Source organism: Crocodylus porosus, unplaced genomic scaffold, assembly GCF_001723895.1.
Source record: "Crocodylus porosus isolate Cpor-Errol unplaced genomic scaffold, CroPor_comp1, whole genome shotgun sequence".
Taxonomy (NCBI): domain Eukaryota; kingdom Metazoa; phylum Chordata; order Crocodylia; family Crocodylidae; genus Crocodylus; species Crocodylus porosus.
This window is the reverse complement of record NW_017728939.1, coordinates 7296188-7320014: the sequence shown is the minus strand read 5'-3', so window position 1 is coordinate 7320014 and position 23827 is coordinate 7296188. Positions and strand designations below refer to the sequence as shown.

At 49.7% G+C, this 23827-nt stretch overlaps 1 protein-coding gene across 1 annotated transcript in view; it reads left to right on the top strand.

The window, feature by feature from the left end:
• COL9A2 (collagen type IX alpha 2 chain) overlaps positions 1-5719 on the top strand; it is a 39189-nt gene extending 33470 nt beyond the window's left edge. Inside the window, exons 28-32 of the mRNA XM_019547777.1 lie at positions 1349-1495; positions 3134-3188; positions 3274-3462; positions 3896-3973; positions 4796-5719. Coding sequence (XP_019403322.1) covers positions 1349-1495; positions 3134-3188; positions 3274-3462; positions 3896-3973; positions 4796-5001 — 675 coding nt within the window. The 3' untranslated portion in view covers positions 5002-5719. The remainder of the gene's footprint in view (positions 1-1348; positions 1496-3133; positions 3189-3273; positions 3463-3895; positions 3974-4795) is intronic.
• Positions 5720-23827: the final 18108 nt, after the last annotated feature.

Genomic DNA, 23827 nt, shown 5'->3' with positions numbered 1-23827 from the left:
AGTTGCTTTCAGAGGGGACAGTAAGGCTCTACCTTGGGGTGATCCCACTGGGGTCTGTGGCGGGCCAGTAGTGGGGGCTGCTGCGCCTGAGCCACCCATCTCACTGTGCCTGACCACCTTCCAGGCTTTGAGTGCCTCCCTGGGGACGCCTTGCATCTAGCCGAGTCCCTTTCTGGAGCACACTCACTAGTCTGAGGGTAACATTGCCATCACCCAGGGTCTGGAGTGATCCTGGCTCTATGCCCCCTGGGAAACACAGGCCTAGTAGCCCTTGAGGGTACTCGACCCGCTTCATGAACTTGGGGTGCTTCTCTCAGTCTTAAGCACAAACAGTGGTCTCCCTTATTCAGCCAAACCAAGGGGATCCCAAGGCATAATCTAGATCCATTCCCAATAACTCTCCCACACTGGGTACAAAGGAGAACTTTACTGGTTAAAAAGAGTAGGTTTGGAATAGGGTACAGGGTAGAGCAATATCAGAGAAGTCCCACAGAGCAAACTGGCATGGCTGGGTAGTCTTTAATCACGCATCTGAGTTACTGCAAGCTCTATATCTAGTTAGATCTCAGGTAGCTTACTCACAAGTATCATCCAGAGGCAGGCCGTTCACTGATCAAGAGAGGGAGAGAGAGCAAGCTTCAGATGGTCCAGCTCTTCTCTCTCTGAATTTTCATCATGACTACTGACTCTCTTCCTGGGCAGCCCTTAATTTATATAGACCTTGTGACCTCATTTACCTGGTCCAATGGAGGCCAGCACCTGTTGGCTGCCAGCCAACCAATTTGAAATGTATCACTGGTTGCTGGGCAGACTGGCATTGCTTCAAACAATAGGGAGCCTAAGCCCCCAACCCAGGTATGTGATGCCAGTCATGTAGGCAGAGAGAGCAGGTTTCCCCCTCCCCCAGGAATGTAGCCAGTTCAGGTTACCTAAAGAGATGGGACGTCTGCGGGGTCCATTTTAACCAAACTATCACAGGGCAGAGTTTTTGGGGAGAGACAGAGGTGGCCTTCTGCCACAGGGTCCCATGGCCAAGCTTCCATGTTGCTCTGCACAATCTCAGTCTAGGGCTTTATCTGAAATGGTGGGCTGTAAATTGAATGCTGTTCCAAGGGCACTGGAAATCAGTGCCCAGTTGCCATTGAGAAGATGCTGATAAATGCAGCTGCTGCTAATAAGCCTGTTATTTTGGAGCCTCAGCCAGGAGCATAGATGGATTTTGGTATCTTGAAGTGCCCTCCTCCTACATGGATTCTGGACTGGGTCCACCCACAGGGTCCAGAGCCTACAGTGTAAGACTAGCTTGAGATCCTCCAATTGCTGATTCCTCTCTCCTTCTACATTGCAGCAAGGCATCCGTGGTGAGCCTGGCTTTGCTGGTCCTTCTGGTGACGCTGGCTCACCTGGCGTGAGAGGTTACCCAGGCCCACCAGGCCCTCGTGGGCTCAGTGGAGAGCGCGGCGTGCCAGGAATGCCTGGGCGGCAAGGCATGCCGGTGAGTGACCCCTTCATATGTGGTTTGTACCCTCTACAGCAGGGGTAGGCAACCCCCAGCATGGATGCCAGAGCGTGGCACTCGAAGGCATTTTCCTTGGCACACATGCCTGTGGGTGGATGGTGGAGAAGGGGCCAGGGCTATATGCCAACAGCAAGGATCGAGCCCCTCGTGGCTCCCCTGTCATCCACCCCTGGCACACCAACATCTCACAAGTTGAAGTTATGGGTGTTTTCGGTGCTCTGCCCAAAAACGTCACTGACCCCTGCTCTGCAGGGTAGGGAGCACATGTTCCAGGTGAAGTGCGACTTTGATCCACATGAAAGGAGGAATCCAGCCCACGATGCGGGTGGAGCCAGAGAAGGGACACGGGCAGGCAGATACAGTGTGCCAGGCCCTGCTCCACTGATGTCACAAGACAAAACTCCATTGATTTCAGTGGGAGCAAGGACAGATGCCGTCTGGAGATAGACAGCACAGGCTGGACACTCCTAAGTGAGCTCCGTGGCTCTTGCTGATTTAGTAGGCGTGATACAAGAGTACCCTCTTGTGCCCAATAATAGCAGTGCAAAGGCAGGCACAGGGCTGCATAACTGCTTTGCTGCAGCTCTGCTGTCTGGAGGTTGGGCCTCTTTTTATTTCCATTGGGCAAATGCTTCCAATGTGGGTGCTTATTTCTTATAGCAACGCATGGGCTGTGGATGGTTTTCATGCACACGGCGAAGGCTTAGCTGTAGATGGACTGGAATCTCTGCACTTCCACATGCAGCATGTTAAAACTTGCAACTGGCAATTAATAATTGCTAATATTAGTACAACCTCAAGGTGCTTTCCAATGCACAGGTGAAGGCTTAGCTGTAGATGGACTGGAATCTCTGCACTTCCACATGCAGCATGTTAAAACTTGCAACTGGCAATTAATAATTGCTAATATTAGTACAACCTCAAGGTGCTTTCCAATGCACAGGTGAAGCTGGGGAGGCTGAACAAGGATGCATTCCTGCCCTCCATGGGCATGTACCTGAGGAAGGGCTGTTTTTGCCGTGCATGTGTTTTTTCATTATGGGTATTTTACCCTGCGCAAAATCGCTGAGGTGAGACACTATCAAGGGGCTCAAAGTAGGGCTTGGATTTTGCCTTAAATTTACAGATCTCAAGAAGAAAAATCTACAACGAATCTTCAACCCTCAGGTCTGCCTGGGCTGCCAAATCCGGGATCAGCACTAGAGGGCACAGCATACCTTTTATCTTAGGACTTCACGTTTTCCCTGCCAGGACCCTAGCATTCCTTCCCATGCAGCTGCACAAAGAGGATAGCGTGGTTATGACCCCAATATCTATTTCTGACTGTCCTACCTGGTAGCAAGTCATTCGGAGGTGGGGTTTAAGACAATCGCCAGCCCTGTGTTACACAAAGATCAGTCAAAGGAGCAAGCTGCTGGATTTCCATGCTCCAGAAAGTAGCAGTTGCTCTTGATCCCCTTAGTGGGGGGCAGCACAGCTGATGGGATGCCATTGCCCAGCCTGCCCGTGGGTTGTGGCGGGAGTGACCCTGAACGGAATAGCTGGGGAGTGGTATTGGTCTCTGTCTGTCGGGCAGCTGCATCTCTGAGCTTCTCTCCTCCCTTCTGCTCCCAGGGCCGGGATGCTGGGGACCAGCACATTGTTGATGTAGTCTTGAAGATGTTGCAAGGTGAGTAGAAGCACTGCCCCTGCTGGGTGACGCTCCCTGTGGCTCTGCAGGCACCAACCCCCCTTGCCTTGTGTCTGCCTTACAGAACAGCTGGCAGAGGTGGCAGTGAGTGCCAAGAGAGCAGCTTTAGGTGAAGCTGGTGTGATGGGACCGCCTGGCCCCCCAGGGCCCCCTGGGCCGCCTGGTGAGCAAGGCCTGCATGGACCCCCTGGACCACGTGGCATCCCAGGCATTTTAGGAGCCATGGGGCAGATTGGCAACACTGGGCCCAAAGGTAAGTGCCACTGCCCCAAACTGGGATTTCTTCCCTAAGCTATTTTTGGATTTTATTTTTGCTAATTTTTTTTAAATTTAATTATTTTTAATGGTCCCCACTATTTTCAATGTTGATTGGTCAGCTTTGTCATGTGATGCAATTGGTCTCTTCCCCCCTCCTCCTAACAAATGCAATGTCCCTGTGGATTATAACAGCCTCAACCCCCCATCCAGCGCCTTGTTTTGTCTCTGTGTGGAATCAGGGGCTGCGTCTTCCTCCTCCTCCTCCTCCTCCTTTTCCTCATTTGGCCCACTGCGAACTTTCAGCCCTCTGCATCCTGTACCACAGCAGCCAGGCAGCACAACCTGCTGCCCCTTGCACCCCTTCAAGAGACCTGAAGCTATTGCTTCTATGGTGTGTTCACACCAGCCACCTCTCTTGTTTCACACAGGGAAGCGAGGAGAGAAAGGAGAGCGTGGAGATGCTGGACGTGGACATCAGGGCATGCCGGGACCTCCGGGAATCCCAGGTGAGCCCTCTGTGGAAACCTGACCGCTACACAGAACCGGAAGGTCAAGATTACTGTAGTACAGATCATGAAGATGGAAAAAGCGCCGGTAGATCACCTAGTCCCCCAGCTAGTGAACGATGGACCCACTTTCTGGTGCTCTGTCCAATCTGGCTTTAAGTCGCATAGCTAATGGGACCTCCTGTGCCTTCCCCAAGATTGACATCCTAGAAGTGCTGGAGCACGAGGCTGGGAGTGGTACAAGAGCTCCTGATCGTCTGTTTGGACCTGCTATTGGGAAGGAGCCGGGCTGTAGACACTTGAGAACAGCTCTGACTCCGATTCCTTCTAGCAGAGGACAACTCTCCAGCCTGCTCCATGGCACCCCTTGATGCTCCACTCCTGGACTCCTCTCGTACTGTTTTGCCAATACCCGGCTCTCCTTAATCCCCCTCCTGATGCTGTCTGCTGAGCTCAGCAGGTGTTGTCTTCTCACGCAACACAGGAGCTGAATCCAAGACTCAGAATTATGGCTGTCAAAGGAACCCATGAGACCTCTCATGCAAGGGGGCCTAGATACCTGGGTACTTGCTGTTTAAGTATAAAGATGTTTTGGCCGGTCAGAGAATAGCCTACTGCAATGCCAATAGTTCATTAACTTCCGTGGGAGTTGCTTGTACCCCGACTGGGAAGAATTAGGCCTGTTCCCTAGAGAGGTCCCAATCCAAAGACCAGTAGACATCTTTCCATTGAGTTCAGTGAACCTTGGATCAGGCTCATAGTGAGAGGACTGCATCTTAGAAAACAGACACCTAGACCTTGAGTATTTCTCTCTCATTCTAGGTCTTCCTGGCATCCCTGGCCATGCCCTCAATGGCAAAGATGGAGAGCGAGGCCCTCCTGGATCCTCTGGGCAACCAGGACGACCTGGGTTACCTGGGCCGGTTGGTCTCCCCGGATTCTGCGAGCCCGCTGCCTGCCTAGGAGCCTCTGCTTATGCCTCGGCACGTCTGACTGAGCCAGGAGCTGTCAAAGGACCTATGTACTGAGTGATGCATGCTGGCATCCTGGGAGAAATTAAATGGGAACTTTTATCGACCAAGCTGGCCGAGCACCACCAAGACACAGCTGGTCTGGGGCTGGAAACCAAAGAGATGGGACACTCCCAACTTGTGTAAAGCAATATAGATGGGGAACCTCTACCTACATGCCCGGGCATCAAAACCACCTGCTCTCTTCTGGTAGGAGGGAGACAAATGGTTACCAGGGGACATACAACTAAAGGGAAAAGACATCATTGGGGACTGAATTTGACATATAAAAAACCCTCAAACACTTTAAAAAAAAATCACGGTGGGGGTGAAAGCCAGAAGAATAAGACTCCTTTGGCTCCAATATTGTGTCCTCTTCATTAGGGCTCATTAGTTACCTCAGTCTGACTGCCTATGCCCAACTGTCATTCTCCCCAAAAGAAATAAATTGCCTTTTTCTACATATTCTTTTATTCTTCTATGTTCTATTTTGTGTGTAGGCAAAAGCTTATTGTTGTCTGTCCCCCTTTCTGTCCTAGTTGTTTTCCAAGAAGAAAAAAAAAATGATGGTTGCCTATTTAATGACGTCTCCTGCTCCAGCCGCCTTTAACGTTGGACACTTCCCAAGCTGTAAATCTGTGTAACATAGGATTATTTTATAATTAAGAATGAACGCATTCATCCACTTTTTAACAAAATGGACAATAAAATTGAGATGGGAGGTTAAGTAACTTAATTAACGCGTTGAGATTTATTTGAACAGAATAGGAATTTGTTGCCTTGCAAGTTTTGTTTTTTAAGAGAATGTTTTCATTTATTTCGGTGAGGAGTCGGAGGGGTTCACTACTTCCCCAGTGGAAAACAAAACTGAATCCAGGCTCTGGATTAACTTCATTAACAGGAATAATTTATTCTGCATGTGCCCAGTCTCAAAGGAAAAGCATCTCAAAGGAAAAGGGGCTGTTTCCGGAGCCGTCCTCGGTGATGACCCAGGAAGCCTGGAGTTGCAACTGGAACATCTTTACTCCTGATGCCCTGTGTGTTAGACTCTAATAAAATTTGCACAGCTGCCCACAAACCAAAGGAAAGTGGTGGAATTATTTCTTGGTTGGACTTAAATGGGCAGAATTTTTGGTCTTATTTCTATTCTTGATTTTTTTTTTTTCCGTTCCCTTCTAACAAAAAATTATGGTTCCTTTGCTGCTGAAAGTCCCTTGGAGATGAATGCCTAGCTAGCCTTTAGGCACAGAAGGTGCCTGAGGTTACACGCACACAGTCTTTGGCAAATCCAGGGGCTCGCCCTGTGCATCCAGGCCAGTGCTGTATAAACACAATCTCTTTTTTCCAGCTCTGGGAAACATTTGATCCAAACTGAAAGTAAAATAAGCTGTTGCAGGTAACTGGAGTAGCCTCATCAATTTACACTGGAGCAGTTGCATGCTCTGCCTCTCGCTGCCTGTCTGCCATTATTCAGCTCTCTAGAGCATCAAGGGAGGTCCAGCTTGCAAAGACTGGAGCAATGCAATTCATGTTTCTGTGCAAACGTCCGTGCAATTCATGTATCTATAATTTATTTTGCTTTGTTTTTGTTAGAAATGAACCCACACACAGAGTTCAAATTTAGGCTTTTCCCAAGGCTTGGAGATTGTTACAGGCATGCTGGCTTCTAAGCAGTTGCTTTATAGCATGTTAACAGCATTTCTGAGGCCCCTTTGAAGGATTGGGCTGCAAATCACTGACAGTCAGAGTCAGTTAAGTAGGGCTGCTGGGTGGGGGGATAATATGAGGCAGCAAGTGTGCAAGGGGAGTGATGCCTGGTGGTTCGGTCTCGTGTCAGGGAAGGGCAGAGTGATTATTACATCCCAGCATTTTGCTTCCAGTCCCTTGGGGCATCCCAGCATTGAAACCAGCTCAACCGCCGGGCCTCACAGAGCTCCTGGGCTGACAATCAGGACAACATCTTTGGGCTGGCTTCCCCAGCTCAGCCACCAGCATGGTGATCTTTCATTGCTGAGAAACTCTCTGCCTCATCTTTTAACTGCCTTGTTTATCAACCCAGAGCAGGAGCACAAAGTGAGGAGGAGCGGGTTTAGCTCAGTAGACTGTGGCTTCTTATTTATGGGGCAAATCTAACTCATGATAGAAGTGGAAGGTCACGTACTACATCTCAAACGCCAAATGAGACGAGTTCCTTGGGACTCGCACTCGCTCCTACTGGATGCTGTCCGTGTTGCGCAGAGCATCCATTGCAATTGCTTCTGATTGCCCTTCCCTCGCATGTGCTGTCAGTCTAAGCAGATTTCAGGGACTGAATGAACCCTGGAGACTGGCCTCTGTTCCCACTCCATGGTGGATGGAGCTCCCCGTGGGCAGTGGGTCAGCCTGCTCAAGAGGCAGGGCCTAATATCTGTCAACAAGCAACTTTTCAACATGCTCTACATCAATATACTCTTACAAAGGTCAGGGAGAATTTCCCTCTAGGACTGTACATGGGAGACACATACCGGTGTCAGCAGGTGGTAGAGGCTGCATTTCCAATGCAGGTCTATCTACAACTCATATCTATATCTCTATATGTAGCCCAATGACCGTCTGTTGACAATTCATATCTATACCTCTACGTAAAGCCCAATGACCAGCTATTAGCAATTCATATCTATATCTCTGTGTATAGCCCAATGACCAGCTATTGGCAATTCATATCTATATCTCTGTGTATAGCCCAATGACCAGCTACTGAGCACTGGGGTCAAGAAAGAATTTTCCTTCATCTGGGCATGTTTTACCCAGCAAACTCTCTGCCATGGCAGAGGCCCAATCCAATGGCAGCGCCCTCAGTTTTGCCTGCTCTCTTCCTGGGGCACATCGTAGATTTTGAGGCCTCTGGTTTGCTGTATTACAGATCCCAGGTTTATCCTCTAGCACTGGGTGTTGCTGGACCCACAGCACACAGAAGCATCACATCCCCAGGGAAGGAAGTGGGCACAGCTGAGCTCTGAAGCTGAAAGCTCTTTGGTGAGAATGACCTACTGGTAATGGCTGAGACTGAGACACAGGGGCATGACATGCCTATGACAGGTCCTTATCTCTCCAATACTAACATAGCATCAAGGAGTCCCAGCCACAGACTGGGAGTGTGTGTCCTGTGTTTTATGAACACAGAATATAAAGGATGGTCCTTGACAGGAGTCAAGTACTTGATACTGAGTGAGGGATGTACAAGCAGAGGTCAAGGTCTGTGCACTGATGATTATAGTCACTAGGTTTATAGTTTCATAGTTTCTAGGGTCGGAAGGGACCTGAACAGATCATCAAGTCCGACCCCCGCCCTGGGCAGGAACGAGTGCTGGGATCATAATACCCCAGCCAGATATCTATCCAACCTCCTTTTGAAGACCCCAAGGTAGGGCAGAGCAGCCCCTCCCTTAGGAGCCCATTCCAGAGCCTGGCAGCCCTAACCATAAAGTAATGCCTCCTGATATCCAGCCTGAACCTGCTCTCAATCCATGTGTGGTTGTTATTCCTTGTTATCCCAGGTGGTGCCCGGGGGAACAGAGCCTCACCCAATTTCCACTGGTCCCCCCAGTGAGTTTATAGATGGCCACCAGATCCCCTCTCGGTCTTCTCTTGTGGAGGCTGAATAGACTCAGGCCCTTTAGTCTATCTTCATAGGACCTGGCCCGCTGCCCCTTGACTGTGCGAGTGGCCCTCCTCTGGACCCTCTCAAGGTTAGCCACATCCCTCTTGAAGTGCAGTGCCCAGAACTGGACGAAGTACTCCAACTGCGGCCTGACCAGCACCGCATAGAGGGGGAGCATCACCTCCTTGCACCTGCTTGCAATGCATCTGTAGATGCATGACAAGGTGCAGTTAGCCTTCCTGACTGCTTCCTCACATTGGTGGCTCATGTCCATCCTGGAGTCAACAATGACTCCAAGATCCCTTTCAGCCAGTGTCGACGAGGAGGGTTTTCCCCAGCCCATAGATGTGTTGCAGGTTCCTTCTCCCTAGATGCAGCACCTTGCACTTGTCTGCATTCAACTCCATCCTGTTCTCATCTGCTCACCTCTGCAACCTGTCTAGATCTAGCTGGATTCTGTTCCTCTCCTCCAGTGTGCCCACTTCTCCCCACATCTTTACATCCAGCCTGCCTTGAACTCATCCTATAAAAAGCCCAATAAATTCTGGGAGATGTAGTTTTAGACAGAAGCCCTTGGGAAGTGCAGGCTCAGACCAGGTGATAACAGTTGTAATTAGATGAAGGTGGTGGGAGTGGGGGAGTGGAGAGGGAAACAGGTGGGGCAGCTGAAGTCCTTGAAAAGATCCTCCTGGAAAGGGGAAATGCATGGCAGAAGGTAAGCAATGAGCCCCTAGAGAAGGGTCTGGGCAGCATAAAGGTGCAGCTTTGATCACCCCAATGCTCAAAATAATGAGTAGCCAGGACGGTTTGGTGAAGTCTTGTATTGGCTCAGCTGGGTAGATGCTAGACAAGCTTTTGAGGCCCTTCCCTGGGCTGGGAGAGTAGCTGGAGCTGAATACAAAACAAGCCAACAACAAAAAAAAGGAGGCTTTTATTTAAGGAAAAAAGAAAAGAAAAGATAGATTACTTGCTTCTTGTTGCTTCCTCCTGGTTTGTGGGCTTTTGATGGTGCTTGGTTCATGCCTTCAGCTCCCTTTGTGCAGCTGCAAGTGAAGTTCCCAAACTTGCCTTTCCTCCACAGCTGAAGCTGAAATTCTCACCAGGCAGCAGGACTCCGCGGGGACAGGGGGTGAGGCCAAACACCGGCTACGATGAGAGCTGGGTTGAGAGGGAGACCTGCACACAGACTCCTGCATGAGTTTAGGGCCTGGCCCTTCTGGCTAGAGGCAAGGCAGGTGCTCTTGTAAACTGTTTCCACTGAATTTGTGAGGGGTTTCATTTTCTATTGGCATTTTTTTTTGCAATTGTTCTTTCTGTCTTTGGTCAGGTCCACTGCCTTCAAAGGCAGGAAGAAGTCCCATTCATCCCCTTGCTGGCTGGGATAAGAGACTGCCTCCCCCTGGGGAAGGGACTGCGATGTCGAGCGCCTTGTGCCAACCGCCTGGAAGAGCTGTGCTGCTCGGGGGAGAGCCGCTGCTAGAGCTGGGTCCGGTCTGGACTGCTCGACTTCCCTCAGGCATGGCTGGCTTAAGGACCAAGCTCCTTTACAGGGAAACTGAGGCACGCTTGACTCCTAGCAGCAGGACACCTGGCTGGCAGGAGAGGTAAGAAGCAGCTGCTTTAGAGCTGCTGGATGCTACTTCATGTGCTGGTGTTTCAATTTGCATAGAAATTTGGGAGTGGAAGCTCCAGGGAGTTGCAATCACAGCAAGTTAGTTTGGTTCTTGGGGGCTCAGACCCCTGGGCAAGTGCACAGAGGTGGTGAAATAATTTCCTGCCCAGAGTAGCACAAAATGGTGTTGATATAAAAGACTCAAGGTCTTAATTTCTTGGCTGTCTGAGGCCTGCCTTGTTCCCCGAGGAGCAGCTGGGGGAAGAAGGCTGAACTTTGGTAGGAAAGTGGCCAGGCACCTCAAAAATAATGCAGCATTCAGCTCCGTCCTCCTGCAGTCAGCCATGTGAGAAATCTATTAACAAGGCTGGGAATGGTATTGATCTCTTAATAGGCTAAAAAAAGAAGCCTGTGGCTGTGTCCAGACCTACAGGTGTCTTTCTCATTACAGACACTGACAATGTAAAGGATTACAGCTCTGCCGGAGAGGGGCTGGAGCTGGGCTTTGGAAGATAACTGCAAATGGATTTTTGTTTATTAGTAAAGCATGTTAAGCTCAGCAGGGTAACAAATCCAGTGATGGAGGGCACTCCTGAAGTGGTGTGCGCTGCATGGTCCCTTTTTTAAAAATAATTAAACTGGTCTGGCCCCATGTGGCGTTTGGGCAGGGCCATGCAGTATTCATCCGTCTAAGTGATTCTCATTTTCCAGTCGGGTACTAAACCAGAAGCTTTTATATGAAATGCATGCATCCCATCTCTTCTTACTGGCTAGTCCACACAGGACAGGGGAGTTGGAGTACAGGACCAGTTTAGTTATGGGTTGGTTGCTTTCTAAGATGCCTGGCAGAATGACTGTGGATGAAGGGCCTGCCCAGAGCGGGCTTCCATCTAGAAACTAAATGTTTAGTTTCTTTCAGTGGCTTTCAAGTGGGGATACCACTTACCCCTGGGGTATGTGGTGCTTTGTCAAGAAGTACGTGCCTAATTTTTAATCACGACAATGGAGTTTTTGATTGGTCAATGCGCAATGAGTCATGGTATCGATGTTGGCATTGACACTTCCTAAGGAGTGAACGTGCAGAGACACCTTGGAGGGGGTTGGGGGTACACGCAAGTAAGGGGGTATGCAGAAACAGCAAAAAAGCTGGAAAACTCCTGTTCCATTTCGCTGGATGACCAATGTGCAGTCCTTCACAAGCAATCTCAGCTGGAAGTTGCAGGCCCTTCCACAAAGCATTGCTCATCGGAACTGCTGATGATGGGGAGAGGAAAGGACAAAGGTGTGCGAGTGCCCAGGGAAACATTGGGGTTCTCTCATTTTGCTGCATTTCAATGCACGTTGTGTTCCCCATGCAATTTTTTTTGACTCTAGTTCTCTTTAGTCCTCTTAGATTGGTTTCCCCAGGCTGTGCATAGATTTCTTGCAAACTAATTTTTCAATTTCAATTTGAAATTGCTGACTGGCTTCCAGGAGCTCTTTGCAAGCCACCCCCTCTCCCTTATTTCCACTCAGCCAACTTCAATAGGACTCTTTCCAACACCCCCTCCCCCCAAAGTAGAAGTTAATCTCAAATATTTTATTTGTAAGGCAAAACTTAATCAAGAAATTAAGCAGGTTGCATACTAATTAGAGTCCAGGCTCAGTATGCATCCAATGAATGACAAATACGATCAGAATCGGTCTTCTTCATCAGAGTCCTCATAAATATTCATCACATAAATAGAAAATTGGATGCCATTAAAGAGACGAGAGAGATTGAAATCGGAATATGCGGGGAAATGAAAAGTTTGGATTGCCTCCAAGATATGCCCTAAATATTAATAAATCATTGTTATGTGGAGGTGAAGAAATAGATCTGTTGAGTCCTTGTCTTGCGTTTTGGATGAGTCAAAAGATTTATCCTAATTTTTTTCAGCCTGGGATTTAATAATAATGGACAGTGGGAATAAATTGTTATGCATATTAATCCTCGTGTCAGGAGGTGATGAGGCATGGGAGTACGTGGAAAGGCTGGGCAAACCAAAGAGGGATAGTTGTCTGAACATAGGGCTTCAATTCTTAAAGCGTGATGTTTGGAAGCACCTAGACCCGATTTGCCAGCACTGATAGCGGCGTGCAAAGCACGGGCCACACTGTCAGAGCAGAACGGCACACCTTGCACTCTAGATCTAGCGGGAGTGATCTCTCCCTTATTCATTTCCCTCTCTAGCATCCACCATTATTGGTGTAGAGATGCCAGAGGAACCACCTGCACCTGCTCTGATGTGAATGACCCAGGAACTGCCCGACACCAGATTTAGGTCTCAGGTTGTTGGATCCCATCTTCTCCAGGTGCGGGAAATGTTTGCATGTGGGCTTTTGTTTTGGAGCCATTCTTCTTAAACCCTTTTCCTACATGCCCACACTGCCTCTTGCTCTATTTGGCTTCTCTATTCCTCTAAAAGAAATCTGCTTTTGGATCACCTCTTAAGCGTCCACCAAAGCATTGCAGAAGGGGAATCCAGGTTTAGGTCCTAATTTGGGCTTAACTCACCAAAAAGTGGCGAGTAGTGATCCTGGTTTATTTCCAGAGTTCGGAGCATGCCAAGATTAAACTCCCATTGCTTATTTTGCTGCATCACATTGACTTCAACAGAGCAGATGTTACAGTGACCGCTTCGTCTTTTTGTTCTCATCCCAGGGACTCCCAGTGACCAGGGACATAGTGTCAGGGTAGTTTGGTGTGCACACCTTTCCTTAAGAGGAAGACCCTTCTCCAGTTTCTTCCAGTAGAACTATAAGGATTCATGAACTGGCCAGCTATGTTAGTGGTCCATGCATGGCCTGATCCATACATGAGTGGCATCTTTTAATACGATAATCTATGCCACCGAGAAAGCAGTTGGCCTTTGATGGGTTTTGGGAAACATCTGATGTGAAAGTGTGGCTTTCCAAGCTTGCCTGAAAGGATGAGTCCCAAAACAATACCTGAGAGAAGGGCTCAGCAAGGGGTAGGAGAGATGAAGGTTGCTACATAGGTTGATCAGGATTGGGGTTGGTCTGTGGCGTTGCCACAACCCCAGTATTTTTCAGGGCACTCTTTTAGACAATCCATGTATTATACAGTATAGGTGGGGAAACTTTCTGGACTCGTGCATGAATAACAGCGTGCCCAATTCATCATGGACACCATGTGCCGTAAAGAGACATTACTGCAGTATTTGATCTGGGTTTCTGCTGCTGAGCACGCCCCCACGCAGTCTTGTGCTTGTTCACCCTTTAAATCTTGGGCAACAATTATTAGTGAAATGCTCATCGCCTGCTCCCTTCCTAGTCAAAGCCAAGGCAAGAGGTGCCCAGATGCCTCAAAAAAGCCTAGCCAGTGCTGGGGAGGGGGAAGAATCCTCACTTAATTACAAGCAAGGATTTCGAAACTGGGAACTGAGCAGGCAATGAGGGACAGGGCCTGCTTAATTATTTAGCTGTAGCCTAGGGGGAAAGGAAAACCATATTTATACTCAAATCATTTTGAGCAGTTAGCCTTAGAAATCAGACTGCAGCAGAACTGTCTTGCAAGTGTGCTGGGGGTGGGGTGGGTTAATCCATGACTTGAGCTCTGGAAATAATTGTGCTGGGTCTTAAAGGAGCTCTGGGCGTAGTGTGGGATAAAGTGGGGTTTATGGTACCCCTGGATGGAGAGTAATTGGACACGGAGTCTGAGTAGTCTGTAGCTCAGATTACTGATCCAAGGTATTTTCTTTCTACCACTAGGAAACAGTCCAAGTCATCCTAGTGGGGTTATGATGCTTTCCTTCCTACCCCTCCATTTAAAATACAAGGTCCTTTTGGACCCATACACACAAGCTTAGTTTTGTTTCAAAGGGGTATTAATGGCCCCTATTCTCCCTCCCCCACCCCCCTTACTTTGCTGGGCCTTGTACAGCACAGGTTGAGGTCCAGCGTCTTCCTGTGCTGTTAGGGGAAAGCCTCAGAAATGTCACGTCTTTGTTCCTCTGGAAAACTTTTCAGCCAACTCTGCACATCTGCAGGGTTGGTTCCCCGAGTGGCACTATGGACTGGCTGGGGCCCTGGTCCAAGATGCATGTAAGGGGGTTGTGGCAAAGTCATTATTTGCCCTGGGATCTGTAACGGGTAGCAATGAGCTGGAATTAAAAACCTAGTTTCTGCCTCCTTTCCCTATACACAGGCCACCAGGGCAATGGCGGCTCATGTATAGTAGATGCAAGAAAATATGCTGCAGTATCATTTGTGGGGAGCGGGGTTCCCAGCTGGGTGGCATGGGTAAATCAGAGAGGACATCCCTGGAGAGAGTCTCAGCCAGAGTGAAGAGACGCTGTCCCCATCACTCACCCCTTCTACTGGTCCTATCATAGGAACACAGAATCAGTGTCTATGGCCCAGGAGGGGCCATCATTAGCTGGCTAGTGGTCACTGTAACAGGTCACCCACCCCAGTGTCATCTTTCCCATTAATTCACGCCTTACATGGGGAGCCCTTGGAGTTCCCTTTAAGGTTCTTATGTCCTGCTGTCTACTTGCCTGCCATGTCTTAATGCAAATTGTTATGCTGATGTTCTTGTAAGTGGGAGACTGCCTATTGTATTTCATATGTTGGGGTCTTTTGCCTCCACAGGCCTTGACCCTGGTCTTCCTGTAGCTAGGCCTCCCCATCTAAACCCAGACAGGGTTAGACTCCAAGGCTCTAGACTTTTTCGCCATCTTGAGGCTCATGGCCCTCTTTTCTGGAGCCTGGCCTCGAGGCCTGGCCACTGGTCCCATAGCCAGGGGGTCACTCATCTTAGTCAAAGAGAATAAAAGATAAAATTGCACCTCAGGTGCACCAGACCACCCTGGCCTTTTAAGATTGTGCCCTCTGGTGCCAGGGCAAGTGCACCCCACAATCTTGTGCCCACACTGGTGCTGAAGGCCTATGTACCCCCAACACTGCACCTTCTTTGGCAATGGTGTCAATGCACCCCAAATCCTGCACCCACACTGGCACCAGGTCCCCACACTGTTATGGGGTCCCAATGAGGCCTCCTCCTTCCCCAGATAGCCTCACTCAAACCACCAGTGTTGTTCAGTGACAAATAGAAATATGAACAGTCCTGTAAAGAAGGCTTACATTTCTATAGTCTTTCTTCTGGGGTCACTGCCATCTCTCCAGGGTCCTCCATAGTTCCCCTCCTCCAGCCTTTGGACCACTCACCAAGCCTCTCCATGGAGCTCTGGGACATACTCCCTCCCCTTTGACTACTGACCCCTACTAATGCTCTGCTCAGGGTTTTTATAGTCCTGGCCTGCCCCTTCCGGTCAGCTGACTAGCTGGCCAGACTTAGCATTTAACCCCCTCCTTACCGGCACTCTGTGGCCAGAAAGTTTTGGCCTTAAAGGGGCCGAACTGTCTCCTGGTGACAGGGCTAGGGTTTCCTGTTGCAGACACCAATGGGGAATTCCCAAAATTGCCACTTTACACACTTAACCACAGTACCTGAAATGCCGGGGACACCCTTTAATATGCCACAGGTAGCAGCAGGGGAGGCGAGGGCACAGCTGTCACTGCACTGCAACAGCAGGTAGTTAATAGGTACTTAGTCTAGAAGGTCCTAGGACAAAGATTGTGCTCCATGCCACAGGGGGAAGGTGGAAACTCATCATAGCCAGATCCCTGCCTGTTGGATCCAGGAGGGCAAAATTCCTTCCATTTTGGCATTGTACATGCCCTACTGGTCAGTTGGTAGAAAGCAGCTGGTCTGGGAAGCTGTTAAAGGCCCTATAGAGGAAAGGTTGTTTTATGGGTTGCCATCTTCTTTCAGTGCTGTGCTGGAGGACAGGGCAATGGGGAATGCAGCCTTTTGCCGGCATTGGTGATACCAAACTGCTGGTCTTGGCAGAGCTGCCAGTGGCCTCCCAAAAGGTGTTAACTGCAGGGGTGCTAGCTGAGTAGGTAGTTGAGCAAAGCAAGGCTTGACCTTCAGTGGTTAATTTGTGCTGGAGCAGCAGCCAGCAAAATGCTACAGGGCAGCCACAATTAAAGCTGTTTTTAGAACAACCTTCCAAGTCTGAGGCTGGAGAGGCTAATGCCTGTGAAGATTAGGAAGAATTTGACTTTAATTAAAGCTCCTAGAAAGTGGCTGCCTGGAGCAGTCTCTCTTCTTCCTCTCCTGGTCTTGTGCTTGTGTTTCACATTTTAGATCTGCGTTGGGCTTGGTAAAGAGAGCCCAGAGGAGCCAGCTCTAGCTGGTGTGCTCACATTTTGGATCCCTCCTGTCTTGGACCCAAGCTCCAGCTTGTTCACAGTCCTGGCTTGTGCAGTGCTGGTGAGGAAACCCCCCTGTCCCCTAGGAAAGTCCTTTAGAGAATTGCAAGGCCAACGCTTATCCAACCTCTTCTTAAAAACTTCCAGTGAAGATCAGTTGTCCTCGTCTACACGCTGAAAATAGAGTTTTCTGTCCTTTCCCAAGCCCTTGAGGGCTCAGCTCCTCTGAAGTACTGGGCATCTAATGCCCATCAACTTTTAACTTCTCCTTGTTATGCCTGCTTCCTTCCTAAACCCTGGTGAACTCCACCTTGAAGGTATCACGTGGTGGTCAGTCCCACAAGATGGAGGGGGCTTTCCTTTGACCCATTCTAGATGCGTTGCTTTCTGGTCTCATTCAATGCTTACTTCTTCTATTGAGGGACAAGGTGAAGAGCTATTCTGAGCTGCCTTCTGTATCCCAGTCATTCTCCCAGTATACAGTCCAGTATATAGCCCAGAGATGTCCTGGCCCACACTTGGAGCTCAAAAGAGCCGCAATAAAGTGACTAGTATTTTTCTGTGCGTCTCTGGCTCCTCTTGTGCATGAAGATACATGTTCAAACCAGTTCCTGATCTTGGCTTTGAGCCTGCAAAACCAATTCTAATAGTGGCCTGTGTTTGTGGCTGTCAGTGAAGTGGGCTGGGAGAGGCCTAGTTGGCTTTAGGGGCTAGGTGGGGTGGCAGACTGGTGTTAATCATAGGAAACCTGCATTCAAAGATGACTTTTCCCTGTGGGAAGGTATGGGGTGACTCCTTGCTCAGATCCCAGTGAGAATCTACCTTGGGGGTGGACAATTATTTTGGCTGGAGGGAGCCCCACGTGGAGGCACAGATCTCACCCAGGCTGGCTACATCGCACGCAACTCCTGTGGCTGCTGGCTGCAGTGCCGGGAGCCACACACAGCAGCATGGAGCTGGCCCAGCCCAGCCTGGTGGTGCACAGCTCCTGGCTGGAGCATCAGGAGCCTCATGGAGCCAGCCTGGCTCGATCATACATGGTTTCCGCAGCTCCCAACTGGCTTGCCGGACGTCCCGTGTGGCGGCACGGAGCTGATCTGGCTCAATGGCACATGGCTCCCTGCTGGAGTGCCAGGAGGTGGTGTGTCACCTAGTTCAACCCCCTGCTCAAAGCAGGACCGTCCCCAGCCGCATCCTCCCAGCCAGGGCTTTGTTGGCATGTGGCTCCTGGCTGGAGCGGAGGGTGGCTAGAACCGTTTAGTGAGCTGGATCTGGTCTGTGGGCTGTATTTTGCCCATCCCTGCTCTACTGGCATATATGAAAGTGGATGGCATCTTCCAGGAGCACCCCACCTGGCTAACAACAGTTCATTGAGTTCCCCTGATTTGCTGAAGCAGGTCACTTGCTCCAAGGTACCAGCTCAGCCTTTCCTCTCTGCTTCTGCACACTCAACTTCCTACTTCTCACCTCTTTCCCTAAACCACCAGTTGGAGTTGCTAGCCACCCTGGCCATTCATCCTGTGAAGGCAGCTGACCATCTGCCAGCAAAGAGCTGTGAGCAGTACGTGCATCAGCCCCAAGCTAACCTGCCTGCCCCCGAAGCCTCTGCCTCTTGTGATGCCGCTATAGGCTCCCAGACATGAGGATGCTGCAAGTACCGCTTTGCACCAGAGCAAATCTCAAGTAGCCACAGACACGGGGACTCTCCACCTGGGTAAGCAGCTGAAGGCTTTGCTGCCAGTTCCACCGGGCTGTTAATTAAAGAGAGACGCCTCGTTTCCCTTGGGAGGCTGTGATCTGCAGTGGCTTATGGTGCTACCACGTGGCATGACAGGCCCTGCTCGCTGAACGCTGTGCTTTCATTCAAGCAATGCTTCTGTTAATGCTGAAATGAAGGGTGGGCTCCAGAGGGAAGGGGCTGGAGCCAGTCTGAGCAGTTTGTTATAAGGACTGCTAATGGAGGGGGCTTTCCTCACGGACAGTGGTGTCTGTGCTTGTTCCCTGGGCAAGCTCAGTGGGAACTTTGTCCCAGTGCCGATCCCTGTGTTACCTTGTGGGTTGAGGGGCGCAGTAACTGATAATTCAGTTCCAAGAATACCATCAAGGAAATGCCCATGGACATGTTTAGTCTGGCAGGGGAGTTGGCATTGAGGGGGAAGATTAAAATACCCCCAGTGCTTTTTATCAGATGGTCTCAAAGCACTTTACTGAAGTGGGTGTCCTTTATTAGCTTTCCTTTTAATGATGTGTTAATTGAGATCTAACTACTTACACAGTTGGTCAGTGCAAGTAGCAAGACCTCGGGAGAGCTGACTCCCCAGTCCCGGTACCCTCCTTTTGCGGACTGAAGACTGGGTTTTTGTGCATTTGCAATGTGATGTTAAATACTATTTTAAGAATACAATTCAGAGAAACAACTTTGAATTTTGGTTCTTCCTGCTGTTTGTAACGGTAAACAGAGCATCAGCTGCAGATGGGTCAGCAAAATGTGTAGACTGGCTCTCCGAGCTGAGGAAAGGCAAAAGGTAAGGAAGAGGACATGAACTGAGGATGGAGATCAGTTAATGTATTAAAGGGGGTCGTTCTTAGCCCAGATAAGACCTTTAAAAACCTACGGGGCTGACTTGTCCACCTGCTGGTGGCTCTGACCCTCCTCCCATCTTCTCGTGGCTTATGCCTTTTGATGCTTTGTAGTTGCAAAATGTGGCATCAAGATGTTCCTGAACCTACTTGGATGCTAAGGTAGACATTAGTTCATTAACCCCTCTACCCCACACCCCAAGAGCCTGGATAAAGGCTTTTCATCAACTACAATAAAAGGTAGAAAATGTGTGCTCTTTCACCTTAGCACAGTCCTCCCCACACATGCTTTCCTTTGCTTTCTCTTGCTCTCAAGCGGTGTGCGTGGTGTTTCCATCTACTGCACAGAGTGTGCCTGAGGACTAAGAAGTTAGGATACAGCTGTAGTTGATTGCAAAGTGTTGTTTGACCATCTGTGGTGCTAACCCCAGGCATTCAGACAATGCGGAGTTGAACCATGACATCACAAGGGATTTTTTTTGTTGTAAATGTTGAGTCTTCAGATTTATTTTGAAGCTTTTGAGCATTGATGATGGTGATTTTTTTCCTTCCCACTATTCTCTGCAGCCCTGAGGGCTAGGTGCTTAAACTGGCAATCCCTGCAAGCCTGCATCACTCCATAAGCTAGAGCTTCAGGAATAAAATTGCACGAGGTGGCAACTATCTGTGCATCTATCCTCCCTGCTTGGTCATAGTATCATAGTACTTAGGGTCAGAAGGGACCTGAACAGATCATCAGGTCTGACTCCCAAATCATCAGGTCCAACCCCCAGGTCATCTTTGCCTAGTGCTGTATCTTCTAAATACTTGGTTGCTGTGATGCTGGGCACCAACAAGAAGCACTGGGGTGGATAGTTGGGTACCTTCACTCTTCTCGGCATTCGGTATTGAATTGGGACCAAGTATCTCTGCTGGTAGCTCAACCTGCCCTGCTTAATCCCACAATGCGCTACAGCCCATCCATTCGTATTTGCAGTGGAAATGTCCAGTAGCTGTAGAGATGTTCTGAATGTACCTGTTTAAAAAACACCAACTGTGTAAATTAGGGCAATGGGCTGCCTTGTGGAAGTGGAGGCCACCTGGAAATGGGCACCACAGCTCCAGCAGAGAGGAATAACCTCCCACCTGGAAGCTCGTGTTCGTTTGCTTCTTGGGAGACGAGGCCAGGCTTTGTTACAGGACTCTCCGTTTGAACGTAACTCCCCAGCAAGAGAGCCACAAGCTCACTTCACAGGGGCCACTGCATTGTCCCTGGGGGAAAATGCCCCCTAGCCTTTGTCAAACCTGGGCAGGAACCAGCCAGCTGGATGGGAAAATGCCACTTCTCCTATCTGCTTGCTGGAAGGGTCTTATTTTGTTGTCTCGGGAGGAAGGGAAGCTGGGTGGAAAAGGAAAACCAGAGAAAAAAAGGCAGGTCAGCTGTGGTGGGTCCTCTGCATCTCGCTCACTCCAGCCGGCTGCCTTTCAAGCCTGTCTAACGTCTCCTGCAGAAGTTGCTGGTTTTCTTCTTTTTCTTGGAAGCTTTGAAGTCCCATTTCTGGAACCCCAGTAATAAGGGTCTTCTGCTCACTGGCAGTCAAGGCGGGTGAGGACTGCAGCAGTGATTGCATTTGGACAAGTATCACTTGGACCCATGTTGGACTTGCAGGCCAGGTGCACTGTCGTTCTGTCTGACTGAGCTGGCAGCCTTACTAAAGCATGTCCCCAGCAGGAAATGAGGGGACACCAGCTCTTCCCTCCTGTGTGGAGTAACACACGGAAGTCCAACTCTTCTGCCATGGAGCTAGAAGGGCTGTCGTGTTTCATGACAGTAGCCCTTTCCCCTCCTCCTTCTCCCAGTTGGCATCTCTGCTAGTGGAAACCATCGTCCTAGTATCAAAGATGGCATGGTGCATCATAGGGATACCTGAGCAATCTTGCATCTCGGATGGGTCTTGCCACAGTAGCCTGGAGCTCCCTGTGAGCCTCTCTAGCCTGCTGTCACTGATCAGACTGTTCTGGGTACCGGAGGTGCTCAAGCTGTTTTCCCAAACAGTTTTTAGTACCGCACTGCAGTGTAGATGCTCCCCAAGCACGACATGGCTGAAATAGCCAGGTGCACACTGTGGGCCTCTTTCCTTCCCGGAAGCCTCAAGTACAGAGTCAGGATGTCACAAGTGTGACATTTGGCCTTGCAAACCCCAAATATCCTATAAATAGCAGCTAGTACTGCCAAAACCCCACCTGGAGTCACGTATGGAGAGGATTACAGATTACTTCAACACTCACACAATTGCAGCCACTTCCAGTGTGGGGTAGCTGCTAACTGCACAAACTAATGCTGTGCCACAGCTCTGAATGGGAAGCATGGGGCAGAATATCATATCAGAACTGAGCTGTGGAGAGGAACCAAGCAAAGCAAAATGTGCCCTGGTAGAAACGTGGCTAGGATGCCCGCCTTCACCACCTGCCCTCTGGAGAGTTGCTACTGGGGTTTGTTTTTTTTTATGCATGATTCATTGGGAATTGGGATATTGGCTTTGCATCTCTTTTAAAGCAGTGGTCTCTTTATGTGACTTTATGGTCAGTGGTCCCTGAACTCCTCTAGGCTCAGCATGCTTCTTGCTGGTAGCTGGAGGATGGACCACAAGATGCTTTGTGTCGTGTTGGTGGTCTATAAGCTGTTTGCAAGCTACTGATCTCATAGGCTACGGACAGACATTACACAAACTGGTTTAAGTGCTCAGAAACTGGTTTAAACCTGTTGTGGAACAGATGTTCAATGCACATAAACCAGTTTGAAAATGGCTGAAACCAGTTTGAGATCAACTTGGTTGAATGTAGTATTGGACTTAACTGATTTATCTCATACCAGTTTATGCAATGTCTGCCCCAGACCCCTTGCTGGTAGGTTTAACTTAAACCAGAGTCCCCCAGCATGCCAGCATGGTCTCTGGGCTGGGCAGGGCTCTCTGCTCCACAGCAGTGCTGGCCCGTCCCCTCTGCTCCCTGGCTGGAGCTCGGCACAGACTTGCAGGCACAGCAGGGTCTGTTGGCTTGCCCATGCCCCCATCTTTCTCTCCCCACCCCACTTGCTGCTTAAGCAGAGATCCCTTCCTCAGTCCAGAGGGGATGTCTGTCCAGTTTCAAACCAGTTCAGCTCAGTCAGGTTGGACTAACCTGCAAAAATCGAATCAATTCAGGCTCAGACTTTGGCATGTCTGCCCCTAGCCATAGAGATCAGATGTAGCAGCCCCCCACCACCTAGTGCTGCCATGCAGCATGGATTTTGATGCCATAACATATAGTGCCACCTTTAGCATCTTTCAAGGGAAGAAGGGTGCTGTGCCCTGAACAGAGATGACTGTAGGGCATAGGGGGAGGGTGGGGGCATTAATGATACTGATTTTAAGGAGGAGCCGATGCCTTGATGCACAGTCCTGGTGTTCTGCTAATGTGACCCAACACTTGTGGCATTGAGATGGTTTTAGGGCCAACTATTCAAAGACTGGTTCTGTGCAAACTGCTGGATGGTGTCATTTGAGTGCGTCTTGCAGCAGGTCCCTTCCTGCAAGGAAGCAAACTCCTTTTGCAAAGATCTTCCATGTTCCCTTTGGCAGTAGCACCTTTCGGGGAACAGTTCAGTCCAGAGCATCGCAGTGTCCTGAGGGCTCTGACTGTAGGGCCTGGCCTAAGCCGCTCCTGCTGAAGAGCTTGGCAGTACCAGAGCTGTCTGTGGCCCTGAGCGGGCAGGGGGCTAAAGTGTGAGGTGTGTTGGGAATGGAGAACACAGGAGGCTGGAACATGGGCACACATGGCAAGATGCATACCATGGTGACATGAATAATTCAAGGGGCTGAGAGAAAGTTTCCTTGTGCACGCTAATGCATTGATTAGATCAAATTGCCTCCCTAACCCTCGAGGAGGTAAAAACCAACTCATCACCATTTGTTCTCTCTTGATAGATGATTAACCACAAATTAGAATATTAAACAGAGGACTCTGGGTACGTCAATTAATGGCTAAGAACTAAGTTAATTATCAGAGATGCCATAAAACAGGCTTATTTTTATCCTCGGATTATTGTTTGATGTTGCTTAAAAGAAAAAGCGGGGTTTACTTTAGAAATGGCTTTTCCTGCAGGGCTTGGCAACGAGCGGGATTTTATAGCTGGGCCAGCTGTTGCTGGGGTATGGCTCAGGCTCATGCTTCAGGGCCTAGTGTCAGCTGGAGGGAGGAAGGAAGTTTGCCTTCCCATGTCTGTTGCTGCACAATAAGCCAGGGGAAGCAGCTGTCTGGCTGCCATTGAAGTGCTGGGCACTCAGCGTTTCGGCAGGTAGGGGCCCCTGTGATTCCCTCGGGAGTGGAGGGGCTGAAAAGAGAGCTTGTCCTCTGCCAGAAGCATTAGGGATGGGAAGGGGCTGGACCAGATGGATCAGTAATCTACTACATATCATATACTCCTAACCTGTCACAGGATGGACTGATAACAGGGGTGCTCAACCCCCAGCCTGCAGGCCAGACCCAGCCTGTGGCACCATGTCATCGGGCCCCCATGGCTCTGGAAAGTTGGTGCTGGGGGAGTGGTACCACTCCCCCACTGCCAAATTTTTGGACCTGTAGCCCCTTGTCCCTGCACCCTGGATATGGGGGCTGGCTCCCAGCAGTCGGGGGTGGATGGAGCCTTCATCCCAGCAAGCAAGGGGGGGCGGGGAGGTGGGACAAGAAGGGGGTTGGTGCCAGGCCCCCTGGACCTAATCCTAGCATGAGGG